The sequence below is a fragment of the Anser cygnoides genome, chromosome 5 (assembly GCF_040182565.1).
Source record: "Anser cygnoides isolate HZ-2024a breed goose chromosome 5, Taihu_goose_T2T_genome, whole genome shotgun sequence".
Lineage (NCBI taxonomy): Eukaryota > Metazoa > Chordata > Aves > Anseriformes > Anatidae > Anser > Anser cygnoides.
Genome location: NC_089877.1, coordinates 33349632 through 33370107, shown reverse-complemented (window position 1 = coordinate 33370107; position 20476 = coordinate 33349632). Strand labels below are relative to the sequence as shown.

Genomic DNA, 20476 nt, shown 5'->3' with positions numbered 1-20476 from the left:
CCCGCCGCGCTGCGCATGCGCCGTGCCCTTTGTGTCCCGGGCGGGCGGGCGGCGCGGGGCAGGCCGGGCCGCTCGCAGCGCCGCGCCGCCGCCGCCGCCGCCGTTGGCGGGGAGGGAGGGCGGGCGGTAGGGGGGCAGCCGGCTCCGCCATGGTGAAGAAGCGGAAAGGCCGCGTCCTCATCGACTCCGACACCGAGGACAGCGGCAGCGAGGAGAACCTGGACCAGGTGCGCGGGGAGGCCCGGGCCTGGGCCCTCCGGGCCGCGCGGGGCTCGGCGCCGCCATCTCCCCCCCTTCCTCCTCCTCCTCCCGGCCCAGCCGCGGCCAGGCCCCGATGGGGGGGACCCCTCCGGCGCCTCCCCGGCCCGGCGCTGAGGGCAGCGGGGCCGGGCCCCGTGCTGCCCGGCGGGACCGGGGGGGCGGCCCCCGGAGGGCCGGGGAGGTGCCCGGGGGCCTCCCGGTGAGCCCCGGCCGTGCCTCGGGCTCCCCCCGCGGCCAGGGCTGAGGGGCACGGCCCGGAGGTGCGGCTGGGGGCGCCCCGAGTTCCCCGCAGGCACCTCCTGGGGGTCCGGCGCGGGGCTCGCCGTGCTGGGGCTGCAGAAGGAGGAGCCCCCCTCTCTGTGGAAGGGAATTCCCCCCAGGGCTCCAGCTCTCGGCGGGGCGGGGGTCGGCGATGCGCTGCATGTGGTAAACGAGGGCGTCAGGGCTCGCACGGCACCGCCTGGGCTGTGCAGAAGTTTGGCTGGTTAACTGTGCCAGCATGGCTGGGGGAACGTAACGCCGGACCTGCGGGGTGTTTAATGGAGAAGCTGTTGCTGTGTTGCAGAAAAGTAAAAATAAAAAGCCACCCACAAGCACTGAAAAATGTTTTTGCAACTTGGAGCCTTAGAAAATTCAAGTCATACACCCTGTTAGACAAATACACTGGAGCAGAGCGTGTCCCTTGCATCCCTCTAGAGCTGCCAGCTTCTCACCATGAGTGTTTTAGTCCTGTAGCTTCCCCAGAGCCTGAAAACATGAGGAGCTGAGCTAGCCCCAGAGTGGTGGCGGAATAGCTGCATGGTTGTACATCCGTTCTGTTACTCGCTGGAAGCATGCATCTGCAACCCTACCTGAGTTGTTGGCGGTTGTTTGTAGCCACTATAACAGCAGAGAGAAATATGTGCAAGGATGAAGGCTGGGTAGCAGGGCGGTGATGTTCTTGAAGTGTGATTTAAGGAGGAGAGCATACTGAGTGAGGCCCTTGTCGGTTAAATGTTTGACAGCTTTCCTTAGCGACCTGAGCGGGTTGAATCGAAAGGAGTAGGAGCCATTCTCATGTAGAATGTTGGAAAAGGGGAAAAAACAAGGGTAGAAAGAAAGAAGGCAAATTGCTTGGCATAAAAGCAGTAAATATTAACACCAAGGTATCACGCAGGAAGGTAATCTGGGTTCAACTATGCTTGAAGATACTAGTGAGAGGGGAATTTTAGAAAATTATTATAGAAAACATCAGGAACTTCCTAAGGAGAGCCGTTTGTTGTTCTGTTGATGTTGCATGTCGTCTTCAGAAAACGGTTTGTAAAGTGCCATTAATAACTGAAGATTTCTTTGTTAGTAAGTAGCTTAGGCCATCAGTTTCTGCAATGTTTATGTTCTCATCTGAGGTACTAAATTCAAATCCCTCTGCTGTGGAGATAATCTTCCAGTTTTGAAACTAATGCCGACCGATCTAGTATTGTTTTTCCAAGACTGCAGAAGTTGGTGTGGCTTTATTTCTCCTCACAGCTAAGATTCATCAGCCCCAAAGCAATGTTTTTAAGACTAAATAATTTGTCATGGATTACGAAGACAGTAATGCAGCTTCAGAAATGATTGCTTTAAACTACTGCCTCCCTCTGTCATCTGAACAAGCTGTGAACAGCAAATGATGAGATTATTTGTGAGCCATTTAGCTCTTTCTGCTGGCCTGGGTTGCCTTTGAGGGTGCTTCCCCTAGAGAACAGCTCTACTTAGTTTCCCAGCCTTTGAGCTTGGTGCCTGCTCTGTGTCTGTCCAAAGCTTTAAGTGCATTCTGTGGCATGTAGGAATGGTGAAAAGGAATTGAACGGTCTTACTAAACATATCAGCCGTGACATCTTCGTGATACTTAAAGTATCTCCTTTGTAAGTGTATAGTTGCACATCTTTTTTGAAAGAAAGGAACTAGACTCCTTAGTGGCATTTGACTTTTTGGGTTAATGCTACACAATGTAGAGTTTTTTAATTTTCATCTAATAATGTGGTATATAAATACCACAGACCTGAAAGTAATTTGTCATATCTTCTTTATATCAAGAAAGTGATGTCAGTAGCATTTTCTCTTTATGGCTTGTAATTTTCAAAATCCTTTCGTAACATTCAGCTGTATTACGCAGAGTTCTGTGTATGTATATATTTATGAAACATGGTAGACTTTGTTCTCTAGGTAGTGGGGACAATCGTGTTACTGGGATGTGCTCAGATATCACAGAGAAGGTGTATATGCGTTGACCTGAATTGGTAAAACTAATAGTGATATTTTAAAATAAACATATGTTGTTTTCACACCAGGAGCTCTTGTCATTGGCCAAACGGAAACGCAGTGACTCTGAAGAAAAGGAGCCACCTGTGAGCAAGCCTACAGCATCTTCAGACTCTGAGACATCAGACAGTGATGATGAGGTGAGTAGGTTATGTTATCAGTGAACTTCGTATGGGTTATTTGTCTGACTGTGTCTATGCGATGGAAGTATGGAAGGTATGGATGTATCATACAGTACGTTTAGCTTGCTGATTTTATAAAGTGGGGCAAGCTGTTGATGGAACTGATAGAGAACCATTTTGCCCAGAGGTTACGTACTCAAATTCTTCTTGGTTTCTTGTAGTTAATCAGCTTAGAATTGTAACTTCACACAAAGTAGTCGGTATGGCTGTAGAAAAGTTGACTGCCTGTTTAATCCTGTGTTCGTAAGGTCTGAATGGTTTGGTGATCTGTCGTCTTAAAACTAGTGTTCTTCCTGTGTGCAGTTTGTGGTTGAAGTAATAATGAATTTGCTGAACCTGGACTCCGAATTCAAGGGAGAGGGTTTTGGCTTTGGGAGAGAGCTTCCTTCCTCGGAGAGGAGGAGGGTAAAAGCAGGTGGGACTGTTTAATGTTAAAACTGTTCTATTTTGCTACTTTGAGTAGCAAAAGCGTATTGTGAAATAGCTTGTCTGACCATTTGAACATAGAACAGTGTGTTTTTATTGGTGTTTCTGAAGAAAGTGAAGCAAGTGAGAGTTTAGAATTACTTTGTTTTAGGGTTTTCTCAACTTATTGCATAGGAGTGCGTATCTGCTAGATCTGTTTTTATTATTTGTTCTTGGTGCTATGTTCTAGAGCTGGTTAAAAGCCTCCGCTTCCATTTACAAGCGAAAATTGAAATTGACGTATTAAAACAGAGGATCTGACAAACTGGTCACATAGCTATTTGAGTAAAAAGATCTTCTTGTAGTGTTGCAGAAAGCTTGCAAAGACATCTGTACTATGTGGAGGTCTCTTACTCCATCTGTTCTTAAAACTTAACTGTGCTGCTTCCCCCTGTCCACTGATGCCACAGCAAGAATTATTCATTGTGGCAACTCGAAGACGCACAGGGTCAGCCAGCGATAAACTGTTAAACTGATGAGAATTTGAAATTCTGGCGAGAGTTCTTCCGATACACATTAAGAATGCACACGTTCTAGTACGTTTAGTGGTTTAGTATTCTTACCGAGGCATTTCTGAAATAAATATAGCTTGAACTCTGTTTCAAGCACTCCTTTTTTAAAAAAGAAATAATAGCAACTGTTTCATCTAGTATGTGCTTTAGACATAAGGGATGAGAAAATTATGAACAGACTATAGACATTACGTGTGTTATTGGGTGACCGCTCAGCCTGAAACTTTGTGTGTTCTGCTCTGAGAGCACGCTGCCTGGGGACCAGCTTGTCTGGAAATGTAGACTTGAGTGTGGAGAGCACCTTGGTTATAAACTCTTCTGTACTATGTTTATCTCTGAAAACGGATGGAATAAATATATATAGATATATATATATTTAGCATATATAACTACAAATGAGGTCCACCTTTCCGTTAAATGTGGAGTATGGCAACGTATGTCTTCATGAATTTGCTAGGAAAACATGATTTTGAAGTCAAATCTGATTTTTATACCCACAGACTTGCAGATGCAGTAATATCTCTGCTGCACAGTGTGCAATTGAAACTTTCTAATCTGTGTATCATTTCTTCCTGATACTGTTCTCTCTGACTTCCACGTAGCAAGAGGGAAAGGTTTAGAGAAGAGGTAATTAGGACACTTGCTTCTATTCCTGTGCCTGAAATATGCGTTCTGAACTGCTCCTTGTCGTAGCAGGGTGAGACAGGCTGGGCTATGACAGTAGTTCTTCTTCCAGCCACTCGGTTGTGTGCGTCCCTAGACTCGACTACCCGCCTGGTGTTCCTGCTCGAACGACTTTGGTTTTGCTCAGTATTCTTGTGGTTGGTCTCAAGTTTGCTCAATCCTGGGGGTTAGGAGCAGGGGTCTAAAAGTTGAAACGGTTTTACTGGACTTCCTGTAAGATGAGGACTTGGAGGCAACAGCATGGAAATTGTTGCCCTCGGCAAATGTGCTTAATCATGCATTTGCTTCCATGCAGGTATTGTAGCGTGTGCATCCTTTGTGGTTCCTGGCAAGCGCAAAATGTTCTGGGATAATCAGTATGTCGCACGTACAGGAAAGAAGTCTAAATCTCTGCTTCGGAAGCTAAACACTGCGTTTTGTTTTTCTGTAGGGAGGAAAGTTTGGGGGAACATAGTGTAGATAGAGACGATGCATTTTTGGAATTACAGAATAAGAACTGGTACAAATTATGCCATGTATACAACGGTGCCCAAGGGATTTCATGAGACCTTTGTCACCATGTGTTGTGTTTTTTTAGTGCAAATGCACTTCTGTGAAATCTCTTGGCCACATCAAGTGTTCATGGTGCAGATACTGGGTTCTATAACATTTCAAAGACCTGTGTTGTCTGAATCAAATTACCTAGCCAAGGGACTGAAGGTGAGTTGCCGTCAGCGAAGTAGTAGATACGTACTGATCATCTTTTGCTGTGTCTGTGGAACATGCACGACCAAATTGACTGAACCGCTCGCTGTTCAGACAACAGACGAGTAGTGATGACTGCAGGCCATCGCAATAAGAAGCGCCGCCTTCTCAAAGAGATGTACTAAGCTGGACACAGGCGTGGAGACAGACTGCTCCTTTATCTGTGGAGCAGCGTGTGGCCATGACCACCCCAGAGCCCGCTATCCCAATTTGTTAGCTTGCCACGTGTGACCAGTTTGGTGTTAGCCAAACTGCTGCTGGATCTACTGCGCTAGAGGCATGTGTGTCAGCAAGCTACCCTCATGGCGTCTTGAAGACATTGTGTGGATGGTATTCCTCAGTTGTGGTAGGCTAATTCTGGGTTCTTGCTCTTCTTTTTATCCCAGCAGTGTCGCTCACAGTAAGAGGATCCTGTCTGTTGTGCAGTGAAGCCTGGATGACCGTTGAAACAGCTTTGCTAACATCAGTGTAGATTAGACAGAAAGCAGCAATACTCTTTCTCCTGAAAGGTTTGTTGTTGGCAATGCTGGTATAAGACTACATACATTCTTCCACGCTCTTTCTAACGTAGTGAAGGGTTTGTCTGTGCCTTTTAACAGCTGTAGGGTGATAGCAGAAAATACCTCCGGGACATGAAAAGTTAGATCACGAATGCTTGTTACTAGGCTGGAGTTTAGTGAGTGTCTGGTTTTAGGTTTTTTTTATTTGCAAATGTGCAGATTCAGGAGGAGGAGGCATGGCTGAAGATTTGTCAAGAGCTATGGGACAGAGGAAACAGTGAATAGAGTTTGTGCAGACAGTAAGTCCTGAATAGCAGTCTGCCTGGAGGAGGCTCTGTGCCTCTATTGTTAGGAAAGGAGTTGAAAATTTAGATCTACTTCCTGCGTTCAAGTTTAAGCACTTTGGTAAACCACAGATTAGCAGAAAGCTACATGTATTCCTTCTGTTTTGGGGGTGTCTTTTATGGGATTGTAGAGATTATTGTGCTAAATGACTTCCCTGTGTGCTTTTATTTCATAACACTGCTTAATTAGGCCTCCAAGACTGAGTGGGTTCGCTAGTCTTGTGGGGCCTTTGCCATACGTACATTTTTCAAGCTTAAAGAATTTGAAGCGGTGTGTGTTTAATCTTCCTGTACACAAGTGTACAGGCTGCGTGCTTTGTAATTTTGATTTCCTTGGAGACACCTTCCTTTAGCTATTAACACGGGGAATAATAAAGCTTTCCTTAAAGAGCACATCCCAAAATGTGCAAGTGCAAATCTGGATAGTGCGGACTAATTGTATGGAGGCCAACGTATACACAGAAGTAATGTAAACCAGCTGGGAACAAAATAGGTATAAAGTTTGGTCTGCAAGTAACTTCAAATTGCAAGCTAGTGAGGGAATAACTTCTGGGGATGTGGATTACAGGGTATGTGTGTCTGCAAGAGCTCTCATGTGGAGCAGGGTGCTCCAGATACAGGCTCACGTAGCTATTGGAATTGGATATGTGATTTTATTTATTTAATTTTCACAGAAGGAACTTTTTTCTTTGTATCAAGAAAGCAACTTTTGCTGAAAACAATCCATTCATGAGGCACTGTATCATATCTAGAGCAGTGATTAAGCTTTTTTTGGTCTGGATGATGGTAGCTCGGTGACAGTTGTGCAAGGCATATGCTGGCCAAGTATTTTATGGCTGTCACCATCTCCAGCTGTTTGGTCCAGGCTTCTAAAATAAAACTTCGCAGGTTTTTACAGCTGGTAGTATCCTCAGGTTTGTTTTAATTATGGAGAGTGTTTCTTCGTTGGCATTTGGGATCTGCCATCTCCACACTGTCATTCAGTAGGTCTCCATGTTTCTCAATACATGGGCATCTCAAAATAATTCTAGAGTAAATGTTAACTTGCAGCTTAATTTAAATTAAAACCATTAGACGTACACTTTTTTCTTAGTTAACTTTTGTGAGTTGATTTGAGTGATGTTCAGGCAATAGGGGAGGACCAAGCGGGTTGTGACCTCTGAAACCTTCATTCAGCCAGTTCCTGGCAAAACCTCTTCTGTGACTTGAGAAGATCTTTCCTCTGCCTGTTTGTGTCTCCTTTGCCTTTTGGTGTTAACATCTCAAGTCTCCTCTCCCTGCCTAACACAGCCCTTTAAGTTTCCTAATTGCTGGACTGTTGTCATTGTGGAGTTGTTTGAGGCCCCCCAAATGACAGGTGCAGACAAGAAAAGTAATGAGGGATTTCTATTCACTATTTGGTTTTAACAATAGTTGCAGAGAGTGTTTTCTTCCTTGTAGTTCTTGGAATTCTCCAGAGTTCTCACAGCTTTGAGAAACCCCGAAGACAGTAAATGCTGCCGTATCGCAACATCTCCGCTGCCTGCTGTTGTCTGCAGGCTGGAAATGCAGTTTGATGACTTGCATGGAGGACTGCCTTCTTTTTTCCTCAGGTATTAATGGAGAAGAACAGATGACAGTTTGTAAGCTGGGCTAGCACTAGGTACTTTTTCACACGTAAGCTGTTGTGTTGTCATGGCGTGTAAGTTTATCTGGCCTAGGAAGGGAACATGTTGGTAAGGGATCTGTTTCGTTTTGAAGTTATGGCTTATAATTTGCCCTTTCTTTATAAAAGATGTATCCAGGAGGGAAAGATATGGCAAGGACAGGCTGGTGACCTCAGTTGTGCACCTCTGCTCAGTTTGAAGTAAAAAGCAGGGAGAATACCTACTTGCAAAAGAAAATTTCAGTGGATAATACATTTGGGTACTGTGTGAACAGAAGAGAATAGTGGCTATCTGAGCAGCATCAGTAAAAATACTACTGCATTCAGGCTACTGTACTGTCAGAGCTCACTGTTTTTTTTCCCCTCACCTCGATCTCATTTCATCTCCCTAGTGGAAATATGTTCTAGGTTTGCTGAACTATAAATGATTTTCTTCAATCATCTTGTGTAGTTGCTTTTGTAGAAGCTAACTTCTAAATCCAGCTGATTTCTAATGGCATTTTGTTATTGGCAGTCCGTTCTGGGTACTGCGGCTTAGCTTGGACGAATTGGGGAAATATGTGAGTGATTAGCACTGTGAACCTTAGAAGCAGGAGGAGAAATTGAAGTGTTTTCTGGCTGCTTCCTGTGACTGAGCCATAATGTTCTATTGCTGAGTTGTAGTGAACAATAAGCAGAAAGCAATGTTACAGCACACTTCTGCCTGGGTTTATTGACTTGCTGCGTCTGGAACCATGGAGGGTTCCAGCTGGTGGCCGTGGAGCCAGTGGTGAACAGAGGGGCTGTGCAAAGAGGCATGGCTGTGGACAGCATGTGAGAAGCGTTGACTGGCTCTGCCTGATCGGAGCATGGAAGAAGGAACCTGGAGAAGCTGCAGAAGAGGACAGATTTTTGGAAACTATGGTTACTGTTTGCTGTTTGAGATGGAGGGAAGAGAAGCAGAGCAACCAAATGCTGCTGACTCTTAACTGGGTGTGCATTTTTACTTGCCGTTACATGTGAACGTGTGTGCCTTTCTGATCTCTGCAGGTGTGCCTAGAGCATGAGGGACAGGCTCAGGACTTTGGTTTGGGCTGCAAGTTGCCAAGCAACTCCTGGTTTTTCTGTATTGCTTTTTCTTTCTTCTTATTTCCCCCCCCGCCCCAGACCTGCTAAACATAGCTATCTCTTCCTCTGATGTAAGAAGAAACTTGGTGTTGGCTAGTCCCACTCTGAATAACACCGAATGGCCATTCGGTATCCAAATGACAGCTGATGGTCCCTGAGCCCGCAGAGCAAACTGTGAGCATGAAAGAGCCCTCGCACTGAGTACGTCCTGGTTTAGGTGATTTATTTGTCCTCGGGTTTTCATCAATCCTTCTTTTTGTCCTGTAGTGGTTGCAGGAATAACCAGGCATTCATGAGAGACTGGGGTAGCTGAAAAGCCCCTGAAGCACCTGAGGCAGTTGAGGAAGAACTTTATGGCAGCTTTTAGGCTTTATGGCAGCACTGAAACTGGCAGGTGACAACCAGTTATTGTGACTTGAAAGATGTAGGGGTCACTTGTACAGCAAGATAGTGTAGTCTCCCGGGTCTAATAGAAACCAAAGTGAAAAGTCCTAGATGAGGACAAATTTCTTGATCTTGCTCAGAAGTTGACACCCAGTTTTCTCTTGAGTTCCATCTCTCAGGCCCTGAGCTCTCTCCACAAGCCTGCTTGTGAGTCGAAGGCTGAGAACAGCGCTCCGTAATGCATGTATCTACAGCTATTAAACATTTTCTTAACTACTGAAGTCCTGCTGTTTCCATCAGATCTTAACTTCTTTCATCTCAGCATGACCTCTCAAGGTCTTGATATAGCTGTGTGTGTATAATACGGCTTTCTCTGTGCTTTTCTTTTTTCTCGCTAAAGAGCAAGCTATAATTCAGTGTTGTAACACTGAAACGTGACGGAGCTCTGGGAAGGAAGCACCTCTGCATCCCTGGTTCAGAGGGCTCTGCTCCTCCCTAGTGAATGCTCAGTCTCACTTTCTCACTCTTGTGTTTTCATTGGTCTGCTAACAGTAGGTAAGCTGTTGAACTAATAGTCAAAATGCACTTATCCTAGTCCTAGGAGGTGATTCCATGATGTTGAGATCTGAGTGTGCTGGCATTGTGTACAAGCTTGGTCTTCATTGATTTACTTGGGCATAGCTGACCAGGAAAATTATTGGCAATACTGGGGAAGCTAGGCAGCAGCACTGTAACATCAAACAAGTGAAACCTGAATATGGGAGCCAATAAAGACTTAAATGCAAGCTCAGGCTGATATAAAGCTAGATGCTTTGTGAGCAGAGTTTCTCACCTGTCCTGTGGAGCATAATGGGTTGGGGAACAGATTGCAATCAAAGGCTCACCGCTAGGTAGCTCTACTTTTACTGCAGAAAAGAGAACTTCTGCCTGCTCTTTGGCAGATGAATTTGAATGCACACCTGACACTTACAGATGATGATGAAGTGAGCACTAATATGGATGGTACAAAGCCAGTTGTGACTGTAATCAAAAGCTAGGAAATTCTAAGGGTATTAAGAGATGAGGTAGTAGCTTCTGACTACTAAATTAGTTTCATTTGGAGAACCCTGGGGTTCAAAACAATCTAAAGGTGGTGCCTCTTCAGACAGAAGTAGTATTCAAATGTGATGGAGCCTGAAGTTTGTATGCAACAGAGGTCAAATGTAAAGAATTTCTTTTAACTAAACTATTATTCAGTGCAAGATCTGAGTTATGCAAAAGAGTCTTTGCTTATTTGAATTAGGATTTTTTTTATTTTCTTGAGGGGGTGGGTAGACTGCCTGCTTGAACAGATGATGTGCATGAAGGGTGAGAGTAATATACAGGTATGAAGAAGATAACACTCAAAGTAGTTCATTTCAGAATAAATATCTTATCCCTGAAGAGGGAATCTAGGTTCCCCCTAGAAGAATTTCTGGAAATAGTGAGGTACAAAATATTGTAAAGCCTTAAAATTGTGCATAGATAGTCCTTACTGCTTCTGTTACCGTCTGGCTTTACTCAGGTGGTTAGGACAATGGAAAAATGTAACAAGAAATTGCATGGTAAAGTAAATACCGCCTCTTCTCTTGGGACTCTGGTGTTTAAAGTTGATGCCTCTGCGTATGTGCTGGCATAAGCTCTGAACTGGGAAACTGCAGCCTAAACTGAAGATGTGATGTTAAGATAAAATTAAGCCTAGACACTTGTTTTTGTTTTTTTTCTAACTGTGATTCTGATTTGATTGTGACTTGTGCACTGTACGTAAGGTGCAGAAGGTGGTGGCAGTACTGTTTGTGAACGAGTATACTATTGGTTTGTTGCATTAAAAATTTTACAGGTACTGTGAACTCCTGCCAAAACTGAGATTTCTGAAAAACTCATGTAATTGGTGTGCATTCGTAAAATCTAAATTTTGCCCTTCAGTGAACTAATTCTGGAAACACTTCTTGTTGCTGCTTCCATTTCATAGTATTTAACTGAAGATAGCCTTTACAAATACAGTTAGACTTCTATTATTTAAATTGTTTTCTTAGGAAAATGTTTTCAGTAATTTCTTTCCCCGGTGGATATTATAGACTGAACCCTGAAGTCTTCATTGTTTTCAAAAGGACTCTTCTGCCAACTTCTGGGTTGCAGGGATAACTTATTTTAAAAAATCAAAACCAAAACACAACAACAAAAAGCCACCATAAAATGCTTTCATTTAACAAGTTACCTGTTGGCATTTTTTTTTCCTTTTTGTGCGATTGATTTGTTGCTGTCAGATATCAGATGGAGTCATTTTTACTCCAGTGTTTTTGGGGAGGGAGGGAAGAGTGATAGTCCTGTCTCATGATCTCTTTCTTGTTTTGTTTTTTTCCTTGCAGTGGACTGTTGGAGGTTCTAAAAACAAGAAAAAGGGAAAAGCGGGTAAAGCAGAGAAGAAAGGAGCCATGAAGAAACAGACAAACAAAGCTGCCTCTTCAGGCAGCTCAGATAAAGACAGCTCAGCTGAGAGCTCAGCACCTGAAGAGGGTAAGATAACACCTCTGCACCTACTTAGAGCATAATTCCAAGTGAAGTTGCCTCTTTGCACACGCTGAAGAGTAAAATTAAATGGCTATGTTAGAGACTACCTTCAGAGAGCTTTCTTTGTGTTACTGGTAGTCCGGATGACTTGAACTTGCCACGACTTGAAGTACGTATAATGTAATTCCACATTGCATTGCTGTAAGTGCACCATTAAAAAAGCACTGCTAAATACTGCTTCAACTGAAGAATGTACAACATACTCGATTACTTGACTTTCTCCTGGAGAACTCTCTTCTTCTTTCAAGCTTGTACCATCTGTAGTTGGGGTAGCATTTTCTTCTGATTGATGTATTTTGCATTCCCAAAATCATTGTGACAACAAGGAGAAAGGTGTATAATGTTACATAATGCAAATACGAGCTTATCTTATGTTTTCTCTGAATCAGAGTACTTGCACGTTTATACTGAAATTGAAGAAGAGAAATCATGACTATAACTGTTAGATTTTTTTTTTTACATGACTGCTGAATCAGTTCCTATGCTAGGCAGACTTCCTGTGTTCTTTCATGTTTTTATCCTGGCTATGGTAGTTTGCAGGTGGTTAGTTACTATTTCAGTTGATACTAAGAAGCAAAGTTAAGACTAAGTTCCTTCACATGCTTTCTTAAGTGTATTAATATTAAGCACAGTGGAGACAGACCAACGCGTGATGTGACTGAACCTGTACTTATGCGTACATGCAATCAAGGCTGTTGACAGAGTAAGGTTACAAAGCAGGAAGTTTCCAGAAATGCTGAGGCTTGAATGAAAGCGGAGGAAAGAATTCTAGTATCTGTTTGCTTTTGGGATTTGGTGTAATGTGGTTGATCAGGTGAGGTAATCAAAACATTTGGACTCGGATCAAGTTTAAAGGTGGTGTTACCCAATATTGCTGGGGACTCAGCTGTTCCCGTGTGTAAACGGGGAGGGCTTGTTACAGTGATGGAGCTAGCATCGTGACTTTGCCAGTTACAAGGGTAGTGTTTTTTAACTTCATCTTGTGATGTAGCAATTCATGCTGTTGCAGTCTTCAAATGACAAATTTTGGTTCCTCGAGTTGCTATAGAATAAGGAATATTGGTGGTGTTTTGTGGTGGCATTTGAGGTGCACATATGCACTTAAAAGTTATGGGTGTCTAAGCAACTGCTAAGTGATGTAAGTATGTACACATAGAAATCTAACCTCCAGACCCTAACGCTAATCAAAAGAGCTCCTAGGATCTTCTTGTTCTACTAAGAATTTTTACTTAACATTTTGTGTTCACCTGTAGTACTACTTGTTTCATTATTTTTTGTAGCAGGTATATCTTTCAGTACTAAAGTATTCTGAAGGTTTAATTTTCATGATATGCATACTTTAAGGATAGAGAAAGACAAGTACAGAATTCATTCTCAATACCCTTTGCTAACATGCCACACTGAAGTGGTTGGGCTTTGCCCCAGCTGAGTTTCACTGTCCTGTGACTTTGTTTTAGGAGAGGTGTCTGACTCAGAAAGCAACAGCTCCTCATCTAGCTCGGATTCAGATTCTTCATCTGAAGATGAGGAATTCCATGATGGCTATGGAGAAGATCTTATGGGAGATGAAGAAGACCGGGCTCGATTGGAACAAATGACAGAAAAGGAGAGAGAGCAGGAACTGTTTAACCGGATAGAGAAGAGAGAAGTGCTAAAGAGGAGGTAAATTTATCTGTTGATATTTGATAGCAAACTCATACAGGGTGTACTGTAAACAGCTCTGAATTAAATCCTTTGCAATGCACTGCTGAGTTAAACAGATGAAACTAAATCCAACACGTTAACAGTGATATATAACATATTCTGTGTACTTCATATTGTACGAAATGTATATTTTCTCATTTCTGTGAAGGATACACGGAACTCTCAAATTTCTGTTTCTGTGACTTGCAGACAGCCTATTTAAATGTTGGTTGTTATTTTTTTAATGGGGTCAGGGCAGAAAAATGGGGAAAACAGCTAGATAACACATCAGACTGCAAGCAGTGAAGTCTGACTAACGTTTGCATAATGTCAAATTGTAAAGCAAAGAAACTTTGTGTTCACATGAAATTGCTGTTCCCCACATTGTTTTTCATAGTTATTGCTGTATAGGAAACTGAGATGGAAGTGTCCAGTGTTTTAGGATAAATATTCTCCAGCTGAATGCTTGTTCTATTTCTCTACAGGCAGCTTTTCTTTATTCTTAATTTGGACTTTTCTATATGGAGACTGTGCTGACTGGGCTCTTGTGTTTAGGGTCCAAGCATTCAGCACACTAAAGCAAATTATGTTTCATGGTAGATCTTCACATCAGTTGTCCTTAAGGCTAGTTTAGAAGTGTATAACAGAAATTCTGCATGTTCTTGGAAATGTCTGTTTCTGGAAATTTCCTAGGTGTTGAATGGGTGTGGTTGCCAACTACTGTTCTAGCTGTGTATACAGTTTTAGACACTAGGCCAGGCAGAGTCAGTAGGACTGCTTTCTCCTGTGTCTTTTCTGCATTGGCCATCATATGCTGATACTTTAGAAACAGTCAAAGCCTAAGGTGTGTAAGAGCTCCGGCAATTTTTCAAAAGACAGTGGTGAAGCACAGAACAGTTTTAGGGTTTACCTTTTTATGGATGTGAAATTGGTTGGAAGACTAATAGAAAAGAGAGGGATGTTGAAAGAAGAGTGAGTGGTGTTGGATATCATATTCAAGGGGTCATTTGTGGATTTCTACCATAGGTGTTATAGTTTTATTTGTTACTATAATATTGCCCTGTCAGGCAGTTTCCTTGCAGTATTTTTTCCTCCCCATAAATCTAACAAAAGATTTGGTGAAAGTGGGGCAAGTTTTGTTCAATTTCTTCCCTCTTCAATGACTTTTTTTATATTAGTTGCTGAGAAATTTCTCTAGAGGACTAACATCTGTTGTGTGAATCAAGCCAGTACAATCAACTACTCATTTGTCTAAGCCATAGCTAGAGCACTGTCTGAATGTGCTTTTAATACCACTTTCAGTGTCTTCTCTAGTCTGCTGCCCTCCTCAAAGGGATTAAAATGGGTGAAAAATTTGACTTAGATCAGATAAAAGGCCACCACTTTTCTGATTTTCATTCATAGGTCCATGGTAACAGAATATTTTGGTTTTAAAATGACCACTGGCGAATACTTGATGCAAACGAGCTAAACAATTTAAGCTTGAGTTTCTGATTTAATCTTAAACAAGTTTGTCCTGTTCTGTGTAAAGGAGTTGGCAGGTAGAAGTGAGTGTAGGCTGGGAAGGACAGCAATTTCACTTTTTACAAATTGAATCTTTCAAAATGCTGCCTATATATATGTCTTCCTGGGTGTTTATTGGGATTACAGCAAACGTTGCATGTGGTACGATGCTTGTGCCCTGTGTGTTATGCTTCATGTTTAAGGCGTAAAAGGGCAACAAGCTCATCTGGCACTTCAGTTTCTTGTTTACAAAATCCAGTTGTAAAGGACTGTAAAGGAATGGACCATGTAATGTGCATGTGGATAACACATTTGGAATTTCAGTTACTGGAAGATAAGTGTTTTTTGTTTGCATTTGTGGTTTTTTTTTTTTGCTTGTGTTAGTTCACATGCACACTTCACTAAAGCAACATCCCGTCCACGCTGCAGTAGAGTCTGTCACAGGACGGTTCCAGTGGAATCACTACTTTTCTGAATACAGTGGCTGAAAATGAGATTTCAGGATGACACGTTTAGGGAAGGTAGAAATAGAAGTGCTTAAATCACAGAAACTTCCTGAGCCTGATGGAATGTGCGGTAGCAGCTGAAGGAGGACTCACTATGACTTTTTCTTATTCAGACCAATGCCAGTAGAAAGGTCAAGTTTCAGCAGGAAAAAGTTAGCATGATAGTGGTTTTAAAGAACTGAGTTTTTAACTGTTAAGATTCAAATTACATAAAATAGCCAATTGTTTTTATAATTGGAGGCAGCATACAGTGATTGTTCTTCTGGCGAAGATGAAGTATGGGTTGGTTTCTGGGGATTCTGTTACTACGTGATCTTCCCAGCCCTTCAGGTTAGCTCTCACCTTCTGTAAGCCTGCACCTTTCTGTGGTCAGCTTCTCTATCCTATTTTTCTTAAGGAAGGGAGGAGATAAGGATGGGGAATGGGGAACAGCATAAGAACTAGCATTTCTAGCAGTGGAAGTGTTCCTTGAGGTTTACTAACCATGTAAGATAGCATAAGATGCTCACATAGCATCTGAGTGGTACTTTGCTCACTCAGGGAGGGAGCATTCTCTCATGCACTCTTTTGTTTCAAATATCTGCTAATAGGTTTGAAATCAAGAAGAAACTTAAAACGGCAAAAAAGAAAGAAAAGAAAGAGAAAAAGAAAAAGCAAGAGGAAGAACAGGAGAAGAAAAAACTCACACAGATACAAGAATCCCAGGTAGGAAATGAAACGCTTTTCCCTTGGCAGCGGGGGATGGGATGCTGCCTCTCCTTGCCCCTGCCATTTTACCCTTAATGTCAAACAGCAAGGTAAAAAGGTCAGAATTTGGTTCATTTAGATGCTCAAGCTATCTTTAGCCTTTCAGTTGATTTTAAGAGATTAACATCTTTGGTCTGCTGCGGAATGTACTCATAACTTCTTTCAATGGAAAACACAAAACGAAGAAAAAGTTGTGGCTACATCTGTAGTTCCTGGGACAAGACCTGCCATGCAGTCTGAAATTTTTCATATGCGGTCTTTTCTACAAGTCAAAGTTTGAGAGAGCAGGCCAGAAACTTCTCAGCTTTTTAAATGATGTGTGAAGGCAAAGCTTGAATGCTAAGAGGAACAGAAGTAATTCTATAGTTTTTCCATCTCTAGCATAAAGAGGACAATATCTTTTTTCCCCGGGGTGTGAGGTCTGTGTAATTGAACTATATAAACTATATACTTTATATAGTTTATATATACTATATAAACTATAGTTTCAAATAGCTGAGTTTCTAAGTTAAGATCCCACCCTTAACTTCCAAAGTCTGGGCAGTTACGCTCCCAGAATAGGATAGGATTCATCTTGCTTAACTTGCAATCTATGAACTAGTTGTTTACACTTGTTGTCACTTGTCTCTCTGTGCAACAGAGGAGGACATCTCCAGAGGGTAATTCAGCCTACGTTATTTTCTAGTGAAATAGGCGTTTAACACCTAAATAAAGCTAGCTAAGATGAATTTTCCTTCAGGCACATATGAAGTGGAATGAGTCTCATCTCCGAACACCTCTCAACTCCACATGTGTATGTGTGTATGTATGTACACAAATATAGTCCATATATATGTATACATAATATGTAGAGTATGTGCACACATACACACACACACACGCAGAGATATAAAACCATTGTATGCAGGGTTCTTTTATGGTGCCTTACAGAAATGACTTGACTTAAATGACTGCATCTTATACTTATTGTAGAAGCTGCATTCTGTGTTACTTGCTTTTCTTGACAGACCTGTAAGAATAGAAAATATTAGAAGACTTGCATTATTTCTGATTTTAGTACTTTTAACAAATCTTTTGTCTTTACTGAAGACAGAACAAGTGCATTGGCCTTGCAAAAGTAGTAGTCAGTGAGACTAACATTTATCCAATTTTTCTTCATGATTTATTAGTTGCAGAAGTAGTTCAATTTTATTTCTCTAGTCCTTTTTTATTATCTTGAGGAGTTTGGGAACTAAAACTTGGTGGCAGAAATGTTGAAGAATGAATGTTAATTATTTTTGATACTAAGTACAAAAAAGAAATATGCTTCAGATCAATTTCCCCTTCTCTAGACTTTTGAAGTTTGTTTTTTCATAAAAACTCCACGATTTTAAAATTGAGTTTGTTAGTTTTCATTTTAAGTTTTCAAGGTCTGCAAACAAACTGTTTTAATTATTGCACTTCAGTGTGGATTGATTTTCTGTGCATGTTTTTAGGTCATGTCACATAACAAAGAGCGGCGATCAAAGCGGGATGAGAAACTAGACAAGAAGTCTCAGGCAATGGAAGAGCTAAAAGCAGAAAGAGAGAAAAGGAAGAACAGAACAGGTATGAAGGCTTGTTGCTGTAACTATAAATTTTTGAGACCTCATTACAATATTCTGAGTGCTACTGTCTGTTTTTAACTAATGCAGCAATCCTGCATCTTGGATGAATGAACTTCTCTGCGTCTTCCTTGGTCTTTTGACCGACATAATCACCTAGGAAATTACTTGGCACCTTTGGCTCTTTATTTATATTTTTTCCCCCATGCAGAATGGTCTGAGAACAAAGCAAACTTTCTTAGTAGTCCACTGGGTTTTAATTGTGGTCCACCCCAAATATGATACTTTTTTTCCTGTGCAAAATAACAATAAATTGTCTGATCATGATAGTTTTAACTTGTATATATTCAATTCTTACGCCTATCTTGTATGGCACATGCAGTTGAGTTGGGAGGCTGAAGATAAATATAACTGAGATCTAAGATACGTTTAAATTATTTTAGTTTCTCAGTTTGAGTATATACAATGGCATTCTTAGCCTACCAGTGGCTTTAATCATGTGGCACTTATATCAAATGTAAAACTAACAGCTATCTGTTGTACTGCTGCTTTCTAAACTTTTTTAATCAATGAGGTTTCATCTCTATAAAGAAGCTTTCATCAAAAAAAAAATCACAGCTTGCTTTTCCTTGTTCTCTCTCCTCCCTTCCCCAGCCGAATTGCTTGCAAAAAAACAGCCATTAAAAACTAGTGAAGTATACTCTGATGATGAAGAGGAGGAAGAGGATGACAAGTCTAGTGAGAAAAGTGATCGGTCATCCAGATCCTCATCCTCTGATGAAGAGGAAGAGTAAGTACTAAGTGCTGGACTATGATTATTGTGTGTGTTCATAAACACAGGTAATCACCTTATGTAGGTACATACTGCTTTAGAGAATTATTTGGGAGCAGATCAGTGTGTCTAAGGTGTTGCCTTGAGCCCCATTTACACTGTTTACAGATTTGTTTAGTTCTGTAGTTCAGCAGCTACAAAACCCTGGTATATTAGCAGATAAGGAAGATATGCTGGCTTATTTTAAAACATTAGCCTATAAGCTGCCTTGGTGCATGAGTCTGTTTTGTGGTAGCAGAGGTAGTGGGTAACAAGTGTAGTCACTAGGACTTAGCACTCCTTAAGAAAGGTTTAACGCAAGATTCATATATCTATGGTCAACTAGCGTGTGATGAATCACTTTTTTTACTAGTAATTTTATTAGGTAGAACTTACGCTGCATCTCGCTCAGGGCCCCTTTTTCAAGAAAAAATAGAGACGTAATCATCCTTTTTCCTTCTCAACTTTCCCAAATCAGGAAAGAAGAAATTCCTCCTAAATCCCAGCCAGTGTCCTTGCCTGAAGAACTGAACCGAGTACGGTTATCGCGACACAAGCTGGAACGCTGGTGTCATATGCCCTTCTTTGCCAAGACAGTCACTGGTTGCTTTGTCCGTATTGGTATTGGAAATCACAACAGCAAACCTGTTTATCGGGTGAGTTTAGTTCCAAAGGATTTAGTTCTTTTTGTAGTGCTGTAATACAGTATTTGCAGCTTAGTATTTCTGTGGTACCTGTGGTTGTTTGGGTGGTTAATGTAAAAAATAAATAAAATAAAAAGTTTATAACCAGAAAGCATAATTGATGCCAGAGGAGTGGAGGAGACTGCTTGAAAGGTAAGTAAATCTATGGGACCAGTTAGGCCAATAAACTGTTTCCAAATTTTCACCTTTAAATCAAACTAATTGATGACAAGGTATATACATGTGTGTGTGTATCACATGAGCATGGAGCACTAACAAAACCTGTTCTTTCAGCTTTGGTTCATGCTGTCTTGTCTCTTCATTTGTATTGCAAACTAGAGTTTCTCTAGAGTCCTCTAGTAGAGGACTCTGCTTTGGCCAAGTAAGGATGAGTAAGAATCATTCCGTATTTCTGGGAATATTCCCTAGTTATTGTGTGGTCTCAGTTCTCACTTTACAAAGGGTTTCTAGTACATCAGTGAGCTTCAGAAGAGAATGTGATTTAGAGCACAGTTTTATTTTTCTGCTTCATTGCTCTAACTGCACAATCATAGGATACAATAATGTTGACTAATATTGCATTAAAATGGTCCCCAGAAGGGCTGCATTTAGTATGTGAATAGCTATAGTGTTTTTCATTTGGGACATTACAGGAAACTAAACTAGGGTTAATTTAAAGAAAACAGGAAGGTGCATATCATTTGGCTAGGAGGTAGACTGAGAAGATACAAAAATGCATCAAGCTTTCTGATTATACAGTTTTCCAACTCAAAGGTGATACATGGTGAACTGATTCAGTACCTGATAATGTACACTGAAGAGTCCTGTTACCTTTGATGTAGTTAGAATTGTTAATTAGAATAAGGTTTTTGATGTCTAGTGAAAAGGCTTAAATATGTCAGATATGTTCTAGGAACACACACAAAAACCTCTTGCATCCTTTCTTTTGTGTATAGGTTGCTGAAATAACTGGTGTGGTAGAGACTGCAAAGGTTTACCAACTTGGTGGTACCCGGACAAACAAAGGACTGCAGTTGCGGTAAGAAACCAAAGCAACCCTTATCAGTTCACGAATCAGCGTCCTTCTTATAGCATGCAGTGTTCCCTGGGTGGTTTGGGGATGAGATCTGAAAAACAAACTGGGCCTTGCAATGACTTACTGTTAGGATGCTTTTTTGTGTTTTTATTGTTCTCTTTTTATTGTTTTCTAACATGTATGCATAATTAAATCATAAAAAGTCTCATGCAGGGATTTGTGTTTGT

At 41.5% G+C, this 20476-nt stretch overlaps 1 protein-coding gene across 1 annotated transcript in view; it reads left to right on the top strand.

Annotated features, from left to right (window-relative positions):
* The window catches only part of RTF1 (RTF1 homolog, Paf1/RNA polymerase II complex component), a 30683-nt gene continuing 10207 nt past the window's right edge, over nucleotides 1–20476 (top strand). The window contains 10 exon segments of the mRNA XM_048065198.2: nucleotides 1–123; nucleotides 126–227; nucleotides 2571–2681; nucleotides 11496–11643; nucleotides 13155–13359; nucleotides 15980–16094; nucleotides 17612–17723; nucleotides 18374–18509; nucleotides 19009–19186; nucleotides 20170–20252. Coding sequence (XP_047921155.2) covers nucleotides 16–123; nucleotides 126–227; nucleotides 2571–2681; nucleotides 11496–11643; nucleotides 13155–13359; nucleotides 15980–16094; nucleotides 17612–17723; nucleotides 18374–18509; nucleotides 19009–19186; nucleotides 20170–20252 — 1298 coding nt within the window. The 5' untranslated portion in view covers nucleotides 1–15.